Source organism: Peromyscus leucopus, chromosome 8b, assembly GCF_004664715.2.
Source record: "Peromyscus leucopus breed LL Stock chromosome 8b, UCI_PerLeu_2.1, whole genome shotgun sequence".
NCBI classification, from domain to species: Eukaryota; Metazoa; Chordata; class Mammalia; order Rodentia; family Cricetidae; genus Peromyscus; species Peromyscus leucopus.
The window spans coordinates 44552963-44565709 of record NC_051086.1 but is presented as its reverse complement, the minus strand read 5'-3'; the positions used below and the strand labels follow the sequence as shown (position 1 = coordinate 44565709).

General features: G+C 39.8%; 1 protein-coding gene across 2 annotated transcripts in view; it reads left to right on the top strand.

The window, feature by feature from the left end:
• Positions 1-11871, top strand: part of Ulk2 (unc-51 like autophagy activating kinase 2) — an 89930-nt gene extending 78059 nt beyond the window's left edge. For both annotated transcript variants that reach the window (XM_028857087.2, XM_037201159.1), the window contains 6 exons: positions 1944-2152; positions 5507-5685; positions 6394-6512; positions 6793-6950; positions 8003-8138; positions 9732-11871. In XM_028857087.2, the coding sequence (XP_028712920.1) occupies positions 1944-2152; positions 5507-5685; positions 6394-6512; positions 6793-6950; positions 8003-8138; positions 9732-9790 (860 nt within the window). In that variant the 3' untranslated portion in view covers positions 9791-11871. The remainder of the gene's footprint in view (positions 1-1943; positions 2153-5506; positions 5686-6393; positions 6513-6792; positions 6951-8002; positions 8139-9731) is intronic.
• Positions 11872-12747: the final 876 nt, after the last annotated feature.

Here is a 12747-nt window from a genome sequence, read left to right as displayed (position 1 = left end):
GGCCTTGAACTCATAGAGATCATCTGCCTCTGCCTCTGCCTCTGCCTCCTGAATACTGGGATCAAAAGTGTGTGCCACCACGCCTGGCTTCCTTCAACACCCTCCCGTTCCGCCCCCACACTTTTAACTTTTTGGTTTTTTGGTTTGGGGGGTTTTGTTGTTGTTCTGGTTTTGTTTTATTTTTATTTTTGAGACAAAGTCTTGCCAAGTTTCCCAGGCTGGCCTTGAATTTGTAATGTAGTCCAGGCTGGCCTCAAAGTTGAGATCCTCCTACCTCAGCTTTCCTTAAATTTTATTTTACTTTTGTACTTTAGGTACCAGTGTTTATACTTAACCATATATATAATCATCCTGTCTAAGTTGTTTAAGAAATTATTTGACCAACGTTGGAAAGCTGGCTCAGTGGTTAAGAGCTCTGACTACTTTTCCATGGGACCAAGGTTTAATTCCCAGCATCCACATGGTTGCTCACAACTGTCTGAAATGCCGGCCCCATTGAATCCAACTCCTCTGGCTTCTGCAGGCACCTGTACTCATGTGCACATACCCACACACAAAATTTAAAATAGTACATTAAAAAAAAGTATTAGAGTGGATTTGAAGTGATCATGGGTCTTAATTTTATGTGCTGTGTTCTGTGTCCTCTAGTATTCTAGATAAGCTTGTATTCTAAATTCTTGTATTTTAAATAAGTTACTAATAAGGTGCTAATTAGGGTACTTGTAAATTAATAAGGGAAAGATGAAATAATGAAACATAGAGTATTGTTTTAGAAATACTCAAAAATACAGAGTGAGCTCTAGTCCAACCAGGTCTGCCTGGAGAGGAGAGACCCTGTCTTCAAACAAAATGAAAAACAATAAAATACTTTTAAATGCTAAATAATAAACTACCATTTTAATACAGTTAAACTTTTTCTTCCTTCCTTCCTTTTTTTTTTTTTTTTTTTTTTTTTTTTTTTTTTTTTTTTTTTTGATTTGTAGACCAGACTGGTCTTAAAGTCACACAGATCCACTTACCTCTGCCTCCCAATTGCTGGGATTAAAGACATGTGCCACCAGGATCCAGCTATATCAGCATTTTTTAAAATATAAGGCCCAGGGTGGATGTGGTTTAGTGAGCATACCTAATGCTTCTTGAGAAAGTTATGTGGCTATTCTTAGGAAGAACTATAATATAATAGTAGGTGTGATGGTGCACACCTCACATGAACACTTGGGAAGCAGAAGCAGGCAAGTCCCTTGAATTATAAGCCACCCTGCTCTATAGAGAGAGTTCGAGAAAAGCCAGGGCTACGTAGAAAAATCTTTAGTCAAAAAATGACAGAAAATTCCATCTTTATTTGGAGTACTTGTCACATAGAATCACCTAAGAAAAATGACTTTAGTAATATCTTGGTTTATTGTTGTTGTTTTGAAACAGGGTTTCTCTGTGTAGTTTTGGAGCCTGTCCTGAAACTCGATCTGTAGACCAGGCTGGCCTCGAACTCACAGAGATCTGCCTGCCTTTGCCTCCCAAGTGCTGGGATTAAAGGCATGCGTGCCCAGCTATTAATGTCTTGTAATACAAAAAAATCAATAATTTAAATGATTCCAGATATACTTTTTTTATGTAAAGTTATTGAACTACTGTGCATCAGTTACATTTTTATTCTTATAAAGCCAATGGAGCTTTAAGGAGAAAGAAAAATTGTATAAATTGTATATTACATAAATTTGTTTAAAACAGAGTGTAGAAAAACTGGAAATGATGGTTCTTTTATTTATATATGTGTGTGTGTATATAAAGAGAACACGTTCATATATTCGTATAGGATGAGGAGCCTGGGACTTTTCTTTAAATATTTTGTTACTTGAATAGGTTATGTTCAATAAATGAGAAGTTAGTATGAAAGCCCCTTCTGATTACTGTGGACATGTGCTACATATATTGTTTCTTTGCAGTGGGGTCCAGCAGCTCCGGAGGCTCCTTGTGCTCTGCAAGTGGCCGTGTGTGTGTGGGCTCCCCACCTGGGCCAGGCTTGGGCTCTTCCCCACCAGGAGCAGAGGCAGCTCCCAGCCTGAGATATGTGCCTTATGGTGCTTCACCACCCAGCCTCGAGGGTCTCATCACCTTCGAAGCCCCTGAACTACCAGAGGAGACACTGATGGAGGTAGGGGAGAGACGCAGGGCATGTGAGTATGCGGGTATTCTAGCAGTGATGAAAGAAAAAATTAGATCAAGTCTCTCTGAAATTTCAAAATCCCTTTTGTGTTTGTTCGTTTGAGACAGGGCCTTACTTATAGCCCAGGATATCCTAAAACTGTAGATGAGACTGCCCTTGAATTCGCCAGTGCTGAGATTACAGTTGTGTACCACCCATGCCCAACTCATTTTGTAGGATTTTAAAAGATTTTTCCCTAGAAACAAACCTTTTATGATTAAAATGCCAGTCTGGGGAAGCAGAGCCAAGTGGATCTCTGTGAGTGTGAGGCCAGCCTGGGCTACAGAGTGAGTTCCAGGACAGGCACCAAAACTACACAGAGAAACCCTGTCTCAAAAACACCAAAAATAAATAAATAAATAGATAAATAAATAAAGATTAAACTATAAAAAAAAAGCCAGTCTCTGGACAGTTTAGTTTCTGAGGAGAGTCAGTTCTCTTTAGGACGTGGCCTGTGTGGCTCCAGTGGAGGGCCTGTACCCAGAAGTAGTAGGCAGCACAGATTGGACTTGGTGGACTTTTTTTTATTTAAAAAAAGTGGACATGACAATTAGGAGGTGAGAAGGAGGGAGTGGATCTGAGGCAGTTAGGGAAAGGAGGGGAATAGGTGCGAATATGGTCAAAATACATTGCATGAAATTCTCAAAAATTTAATAAAAATATTAAATTATAAAATTAAAAAATAATTATGCCAACGTGGTAACATAGCACCTAGAAGCTGAGGCAGGAGTGGGCTACACAGTAAGACCCTATGTCAATAATAATAGTAACAATAAGCCGTAATACCAGGTTAGTGATTACCGCAGAAATATCCCTGCTCAAGCAGACTAGATGCTACACTCATAGATCAATACTTTCCCTCTGGGGATCCAGTTCTTGCAGGACAAACCTCAGTGTATGTCATCTGCCCCATGCTGAGCACAGATCTAGAACCAGAGGTCATTTTATGATTTTGGAGTTGTACCTCTTAGTTCCTCACTCCAGCTTAAAGACAACACTCTGTGTGTTGGTGAACATAGTCTCCTAGGCCCTCACAGAAGTGGGAAACTTTCAGAAGTTCTAACGCTTCAGTCTCCTGTGTGAGAGAAGCCTGGGAGGCTGGGAAGACAGCTCAGTCAAGGGCTTGCTACACCTGTACCCAGAACCACATCAAAAAGACAGACAGACATGGCATGTCTCTAACCACAGCCTTAAGGGAGTGGGCTCCTGAAGCGTATAGCCAGCCAGTCTGTCTGAATCACAGCTTCACATTTAAGGAGAGACTCTGTCACAAAACAGAAGGTATGGGCTGGGAGAATGCTCAGTGGTTTCGAGCACTTGGTACACATTCTTGAGGAACAGAATTTGGATTCTAGCACCCAGGTAACAAGCCAGGTGCCCCACACCCACCTGTAAGTCCAGTTTCTTTTTTGGTTTTTCGAGACAGGGTTTCTCTGTGTAGCTTTGCGACTTTCCTGGAGCTCACTTGGTAGCCCAGGCTGGCCTCGAACTCACAGAGATCCGCCTGGCTCTGCCTCCCGAGTGCTGGGATTAAAGGCGTGCGCCACCACCGCCCGGCTCGTAAGTCCAGTTTCTTAGGGGACAGGACAGGGAAATCACTGGGACTTGCTGGCTCCCAGCCTAGCTAAGAAAACAGGAACCCCAAGTTCAGGGAAAGACCCTCCCTCAAAAGAGCACACAGGGAGTGGTGGAGGAGGACACCTGATATCGTCACCTGACCTCCACATTCATGCACAAGTGTGCTAGCCCACTCACACATATGTACCTGCATTCACAAATACAAATAATTTTTTTAAATTCAAGTGGAGACTGACCAAGGAAGGACACACACACTAACACACATCCAATTTAATGTTTAATCTTATTTGAAATTTTAAAGTTCATTTATAACTAAAGATTGAATTTTGATATTGTTTTGAAAGGGCATCCTTTAGAATGTCTTTCATGCTCTCATCTGTAACTAAGTAGGTCACAGAAAATCAAAGCTTTTTTGTGATTCACTCTTAACTAAAAACCTTCCCAGATTTAAAACTCTCTAAAATAACAGGTCAGTAAACTCACTGATCTGTAAAGAAATGTAGCATTTGTGGCAACAGCTGTAATTCCAACTATTCAGAGGGCAAAGCAGGAGGACAGGAGTTACAGACTAGCCTGGATACATAGCAGGACTCCATCTCAAAAAAGAAAGGAAAAAGAAAAAAAAAAAGTTTAATTTAGTGTTCAGAGTGTCCTTGTAATATTTTAATTTTTAAAAATTTATTTATTATGTATATGGGAGTGTAGGTGCCACACATATGCTATATAGGGTCAGAGGACAATCTTTGGGAATTGGTTCTGAGATTCTGTTGAAGCAAGATCTCTCTTGTTTCTGCTGCAGTATGTGCTCCAAGATAGCTGACCATAGATTTCGGAATGATTTCCCATCTCACTAGGGTAGTTCTTAGATTACAAATGCCTGTCTTTTTCTGGCTTCCGTGCCTCTATGGGTTCTAGAGATTAAACCCAGGATTTTAGACTTGCATGGCAAATACTTTCACCTGCTGAGCATCTCTCCAAACCTGTCCTTGTAATCTTTAAATTTTTAAAAGTTTATTTTCCTGGGGCAATGGTGGCGCATGTCTTTAATCCCAGCACTAGGAGGCAGAGGCAGCCTGATCTACAGAGCAAGTTCTAGGACAGCCAAGGTTAAACAGAGAAACCCTGTCTCAAAAGGGAAAATATATGTGTACACACACACACACACACACACACACACACACACACACACACGCCTCATATTTGGATGTTTTGCTTGCATTATGTCTATGCACCATTGTGTGCCTGTTGTCCATGGGGGTCAGGAGAGGGCATCAGATTACCTAGACCTGGGGTTACAAGTGTTGATGAGCTATCATGTGGGTGCTGGGAATTGAAAGCCCAGTCCTCTGCAAGAGCAGCCAGTATTCTTAACAGCTAAGCCATCTCGCCATACCTACTCTTATACTCCTGATGTCTATTTTTTCATGTCTTTGTTTTACACATATTATTCAATTATTCGGGTTTTGGTTTAGTTTGGTTTTATTTTTCTGGTAAATGCACAGTGACCTCTGTAGCCTATTTAATATGGGCGCTGTGATACATGCAGACATATCTACATAGAATATTTAGTTTGATTTGTATTTATTTTCTAACAGCTCTCTAAAATTTAAGCACATTGTTTTCTTTGATCATTCCAACATTCAGAAGTATGGGAAAACCTTGTATATATAATACATTTAAGTCCTTGATCTAAAATGTTAAAAAAAAAAAACCTTGCCTTTGCAGCGAGAACACACAGACACCTTACGCCACCTGAATGTGATGTTAATGTTTACTGAGTGTGTGCTGGACCTGACAGCAGTGAGGGGTGGAAACCCTGAGCTGTGCACATCTGCTGTGTCCTTGTACCAGATTCAGGAGAGTGTAGTCGTGGACCAGATCAGCCAGCTAAGCAAAGACTGGGGGTAGGTGCCTCCTGTCCTATATTTCCAGCTTCTTTATGCTTTCTATAAACTTGTATTTAATTGTAGGTATTGTTATCTGTTAAAAAGTCATGTCTCAGCTGGGTGGTGGTGGCGCACGCCTTTAATCCTGGCACTCAGGAGGCAGAAACAGGGGGACCTCTGTGAGTTTGAGGCCAGCCTAGTCTACAGAATTAGTTCCAGGACAGTCAAAGCTGCACAGAGAAACCCTGTCTGGGGGGCGGGGGAGTCATGTCTCATTTTTAAAAGTTGCAAGGAAATCCAAGTTGTTTTATTGTGTGAGATGTTAGCCAAGAATTCATTATGCAACCTTAACCTCACCTTTCTCTGGAAATTTACAACTGATGATATTTGATGACCAAGAGGTCATACATATTTTTGTTTCAGTGTTCCTATAATATTCAAAGTTCACATATCTTTCTCCACACCGATTCTTCTCCCTTGAGGAGTTAAATGTATATTTAAAAGTCACGAAGGAACCAGGTGTGGTATGACACATGCAGCACTAAGGCAGGAGGGTTAATAACTTTGAGACCTGCCAGGGAGACATAGGAAAATCCTGTCTGGGGTGTGCAGGGGAGGGGCGGGATGAGGACGAAATCCCCTAGAAACGCTGTGGCCTGATGTTTAGCATGCTGAGTCTTGTGAGTCAGTTCCAGGATCATGCTCTGCTCCTGTCTCCCGGTGCAGGCGGGTGGAGCAGCTGGTGTTATACATGAAAGCAGCACAGTTGCTGGCGGCTTCCCTGCATCTCGCCAAAGCTCAGATCAAGTCCGGGAAGCTGAGCCCATCCACGGCTGTGAAACAAGGTACAGGAGCAGACCAGAGTGTGTGGGTCCGAGGGCCTGGGTCACACCTACCTGTCCCAGAGTCAGTCTCTGCTGACGGCCGTTTCTGATTGTTCACTTGACACAGAGAAGTCAGAAGTATGTATCTGTCTTTCCATCCTGAAAGGTCATAGAACCTGACTTTGTCTTTTCCTTCAGTGACTATGTAGTGTCACTTTCTTTCCAACAGCAGGAAAGGTACATGTTGCTGTGTTGTTCTGGAAGGAAATTAAAACTAATTCCAATTTCAACTTTGTTTCAGTTGTTAAAAATCTGAATGAACGGTATAAATTCTGTATCACCATGTGCAAGAGACTTACAGAAAAGCTGAATCGCTTCTTCTCTGATAAACAGAGATTTATTGATGAAATCAACAGTGTGACTGCAGAGAAACTCATCTATAATTGTGCTGTGGAAATGGTAAACCTTTCAAAGCTTAGTATTTTATAACACTACAGTATTTCTCTGAGGGTCTTTGGAATTGAACACCTACTTTAAATGATCTGCCCTTTAAGAGTTTATATCCTACCCTTTTTCAAGTCCCAAGTGTCGTTATTACCTAATGAAGTAATTGGACTTAACTGACATTTGAGTATTTAATGTAACTTATTTAATAAACTTATTATAGTTTGTAATCCTGGTTGTTACATTTGATAACTTTTATTTCCTTTTTTTTTTCCTGGAGCTGAGGACCGAACCCAGGGCCTTGCACTTGCTAGGCAGGTGCTCTACCACTGAGCTAAATCCCCAACCTTTATTTCCTTTTAAACTTCATTTATATAGTCATGTTCTCATCCTTTTATAATTTTTATCTAAAAGATGAGTTAATATGTTTTGGCATTTTTCTGCTATTTAAGAAATTTTAAGCACTTAGAAAAAATAGTGCTTTGTTAATCCACAAAAATGTAAGTCCTGAGTTTAACTGACTGACTTTATTGAAGTATAGACACCAGGGAAGCTGTTTTCCATTTATCTGACTATAGTATTGGAATTTTCTCTATTCACTAGGGGAAAATGGCTCTGAGGAATATATAACATACAGTTATTAAGTATCTAAATGGAGAAAATGTACGCACTAATGTTATTTTACCTGTTCAACATAATAGATCTCTCCTATTTAGATAAATTGTAGTTGTACTGTTGCTATACTCTTGGCTTTACCTTGATAGCTAAAAAATAAATAGTTCTGTGAAATAACTTTGGAACATAAGCTGATGAGAATATTCTATTACTCTAAACTATTGATAGGAATGGTAGGTAATATATAACACTATACTACATTAAGACAGTAAGAATTTTACACTAGGAATTATATTGCCTCTTTCCTTTCCGTATTTAACTGTAACATTACAGATTCTTTCTTCCTTTCATCAAAATATATTGATTTTAATATGCTTTTCAAATCTGCACTGTTCATAAGGACTTGTATATCTTTGGAACTGCAACTCTTCTCAGTTTTTGACTGGTTCCAGGTTCAATCTGCAGCCCTGGATGAGATGTTTCAGCAGACTGAAGACATTGTTTATCGGTACCACAAGGCAGCCCTTCTTTTGGAAGGCCTAACTAAGATCCTGCAGGACCCTACAGATGTTGAAAATGTGCATAAATGTAAGTGGCTCCTTTCTACAGCTAGATTCAAAACTATTCATTTAAAAAAAAAAAACTCAGAAATAAACAGCCATAGATAGTTTTGTTTGTTTGTTGTTGTTTTTTGGTTTTTTGTTTTTGTTTTTTGAGAGAATGTTTCTCCATGTAGCCCAGACTGTCCTGGAACTTGCTCTGTAGACCAAGCTGGCCACGAACTTGCCTACCTCTGTCTCCTAAATGTTGGGATTAAAGATACATGCCACCACTGCCTGGCTCATAGTTTGTTTGTTTTTAAGTTTTTATTGTTTAGTTTTTAAAGAATTGGGTATCATGGCATTTAGATGTTTTATTATTTTTTTTATTTTATCTGCTTGGGTGTTTTGCCTACACGTGTCTAAGTGTACTGCATGCCTGTACACAGGCACATGCCTGGTGCCTTTGGAGGCTAGGAGAAGGTATCAGATCCCCTGGCCTGGAGTTACAGAGAGTTGTGCGTAGTCATGTGGGTGTGAGGACTTGAATCTGGTCCTCTGAAGAGCAGCCAGTGCTCCCAACTGCAGAGCCTTCTCTGCAGCCTGCATTCTGGGAGTTTTCAGACGGAATTGGTCTCTGTTGTTTCCTTTGCCTTTCTTCTTCCCCAGCCACATCTTTTATTGTTCTCTGAGTTGTGCTCTGCTGCTCAGGACCTGACTCATCCCTTGTCCAGTCCACCCTTGCTGTGTGTGCTTTCTGCCTATCAGTCACTTGCTTACTATCAGTGGTTCCAGAGTATACGGCATTGATAGTACTGTGCTTGTAGATAGAGTTTGATACTATTAATAGTTTCAGGCCTAAATTGAGGGTATTAGAACATATCCTTTGTGGGTAAGGAAGAATTTAGTTAATTACAGTTTGTCTTCTATGTTTGGAATCATACTGCCTGAGATGAATCTTGGCTTTAAAAACTTGAACAAATGATTTATTTTTCTGTGATCTCAGTCTATCTTCTGTAAGATGTTAATAACAGTGTCAGTCTTGTATGCTGTAAGGGTTAGAGGGGCTACATATAAAATATAGATTACTTTTATTCTTTAGATTTTTTCATTGCATTATTTTGTTGTCAAGTTCCTGTTTAAGAATATAGGAGGATGTTGTTTTATTACATAATAGAACTCTCTTAAACTTTCTGGACTCAGTGACCAAAGATCCTGTGTACTACAGACTTGATATAGCTAACAGAACTATAGGGATGGGATACTAGGATGATCCATAGTTATCCCTAGTATCTGGTGTTTGAGGAGAGCTGTTCTTGTGTATGTGGTCATTCACAAGTTAATAACTGTAAGAGGACAGCAGTCCCAAAGCTATTGATACTTCTTAGCAAGTTAGTTGTTAGATCTGAATCTTTTCTTTGTAGTGTGTTAATCCCAATTTTACACTGCAGCGTTAAACTACAGGTCATATCTGAATTGTTGCTGGACAGAGGAAAGAGAGTGTATTCATTCAGTTAACTGTGGGGCAATGGTAGAGCAGGGAGCATGATGGGAGTGTTGTAATTCCCCCTTAGTTCCTCTGTCCTCGGTTAGAAAACACAAATAGTTTCCACTAGTAAAATAACTTTAATTTTCTTTCTAGATAAATGTAGCATTGAAAGAAGACTGTCGGCGCTCTGCTGTGGTACCGCAGCCGTGTGAGCCGCAGGCTCGTCTCTGGACCAGCTGGGAACAGGAGGTGGCACATTGGGGAGTTCAGCTTGTTTCCGTCACCCACCCCAGGAAACCGTGGTGACAACCAAAGAACAAGCAGCAATTTAAGAAGGAAAAACAATATAAAACTACATGTTTGTAGAAAACCTGCCTTATTGGAGAAGTCACTCCTCTTTTCCTTTTTCTTTATAGAAGCAGAAGCAAAAGAGTATCCACACATTGAACCTGGCAAATAAATGTACCTTAGAACTAGAACCCTAAGTACAGTTATTCTTGTGGATAATTATCAGGAAACAGTGAGTGACACTTCACTGGGCTTCTCTGGTAATAGATGAAAGTCCATAAAGAGGCTACAGCTCATCCAGACAGCTTGAGATTTGGGGTAAGTTTGTCTGAATCTGAGCATGCATCTTTAAATGGCTCGGAGGAAGAGTTTTAAGAAGAAGCAAAAGGTGACTCTTGGATGAATTGTGAAATCTTCAACTTGATCTAATGTGGACATATGTTAATCTTCCAAAATCTTTCATATTGCACTAATTTATTAAAATAACTGTGTATTGGATTTTGCAATTTAAAACTAACTGAGGCACAATGGACTTGTTTAGAATATTTTACTTGATTACATACATAGGCCCTTTTCAGAATTCATATGTACTCTCCATTGAACTTTTAAATGGTCGAAACTTGCATTCATGTGAACCTTTGCATTTTTCTCACCTCTAATCTTCACCAACAGATCTTCTCAGTGGTATTTTGAGTTGCTGGTTGTTTGCATTTTTTGTTGTGCATGCAGAATGTGCATCGATACCTGTGACCTTAGGTTTATTAAAGTCTTAAGTTTATTTGGGCAGTATTAGAAAGCTATCATGAATCAAGAGATACTCTTGAGAATTTTAATAGGGCCAAATCAGTGATGAATAAAGGCTTGTTAGTGATGTGGAGTTTCTACACGAAATTAGTAAGAAGTGAGGTTTGTTTTCTCTTAGAAAAATGGGCAGCTCTCTCCAGACTAATGTGCACTTTTCAGTGTTAATCTTGACAGTTCACCAAATAGCTAGTCATGGTGAATTAACATCTCTCCAAGAATGGTTCCTATGTTGTATATTATTTGGTTTCTTTTACTTACCTGCTTGAATACTTGAATAAAGCATTCACCCATCTTACCCCTTTTATTTCAATAAAATCCCTTTCACATAATGACCTGCACTCTGATAGCTGCGCAGAAGCTCTTTGGCATCGCACTTAACAGAGACAACATGGTTTTCATTTATTTGGTGGACAAAGTAATGTAATTTTTACATTATTTATCTGTATGAAATTCCAGCAGTTAATTTGAACATTTATTTATAAGATGTTTGTATTTTTAGGTCTTTACTACAGTGTTTCTACCTCTCATTTGTAACTGCATGCATTAGTCTTCAAACTAGGTAAAACTCACTGAATCATTGTGTAATAGCCTTTTTTAAATTGCTTGTACAAATGTATATTAAGGTTAAATAAAACTGACAGTGTTTTTAGGTTATAGTTGGGTTGATATTAAGTGGCTTGTCAAGCCAGATGCTTCCTTAGTGAGTGGGTCGGAAACTTGGTCATTAATGTCCTTTGTCCTGCTCCAGGGTTTAAGACTCTTGGGACTTTCATTCAGGCTCCTGAAAACAAACTATACCCCCTCCTTGTATTAGTGATAACATGTCTTAGGTATTTTTTTTTTTTAGGTTTTACACTAAATTCTTTCATGTTCTCTTAATTACCCCATATTCTCTCAGTTGATTTTCCAAGTAAGTAGATTTAGTTGACCTCTTCTGCCTCCTTTTAAAAACACAGTATGAACAGATTCAGAGAGGGTAAGGTTGGTGTAAAGTCGGGAACTACACTGTAACTCAAGCCCTTCTCATATGACTGAGGTCTTGTAGATGGTGTGTATAAAGCAGTGAAGTCTCAGCAGTGGGGAACAAACTGTAAACTCATGAGTAATGGTTCTTATTATACTACCATTATCAAGGCTGACTGTTTAAAAAGATTTTTGCCTTGATTATAGCAATAATAAATAAATGCTTTATGTTTCTGTATTTTTTATTTCATATCATGTTTCATAAAATAGAAATAGACAAGTTCACACATTCGTGGTTTAGCACCAGTATTTAAGTCATAACCTGGAGAGTTATTGGCCATGCCAATGTAAGTAGAGGGATTATCAGGGAACTTGCTAATTTGTTTTTCTTGCTACATGGATTTTCTTTGTCATTTGTTGAAGATCTCTTCTTGACATAATTGTTTCCTGCAGCCCTCACGCGCCCTTTCCTCTACTAGAAGAATAGCCAGTGGCATCCCAGGAACCAGGTATAGGAGCTTGTGAAGAAGCTCTTATTAGTTGGCATTTTAGTCTCTAAGGGTGAAAGGGAAGTTGTGTTGAATGCAGAAGAGATGAGGGCATGGAACAGGTCCCTCAGACTGATGCATCTGACACGTCTATACCTTCCTTTGCATGGAGCATGTGCTTGGTGTCAGCTCCTTGCAGCCCTTCAGGTCACAAAGGATGGCATCCCTCCTCCAGTTCATCCCTTTGCTGCTTCCTCCTCTACCCAGCGGGCAGTGGCCCTGTGAAGTAGCATCTCCTGCTTGGGAATATTGTGCTTAAAACCGCTGATACCCAGTTTATTATTTTGTTTGAGAACATTGAGTGAATGAATGAATGACTTGTTTTCTGTAGTACAGTGCCCCTGGTTCTCACAAGAGGAGCTGTTCTACAGTCCAACATAAGAACCAGGAAGTGCTGTGATTTAAGGATGGCCTGTCTCAATCTCAAGAACAAGGAAGAGGAACCTGAGTTGGGGCAAATTAGGCATGAGTCTGTGGACTCAAACATTTGAACACCCTGAGGAGGAGCAGAGCAGAGTTCACTTTAATGTGCCCTTCCCCTTAGTCTTTGTGAGCAATCCGGTTTG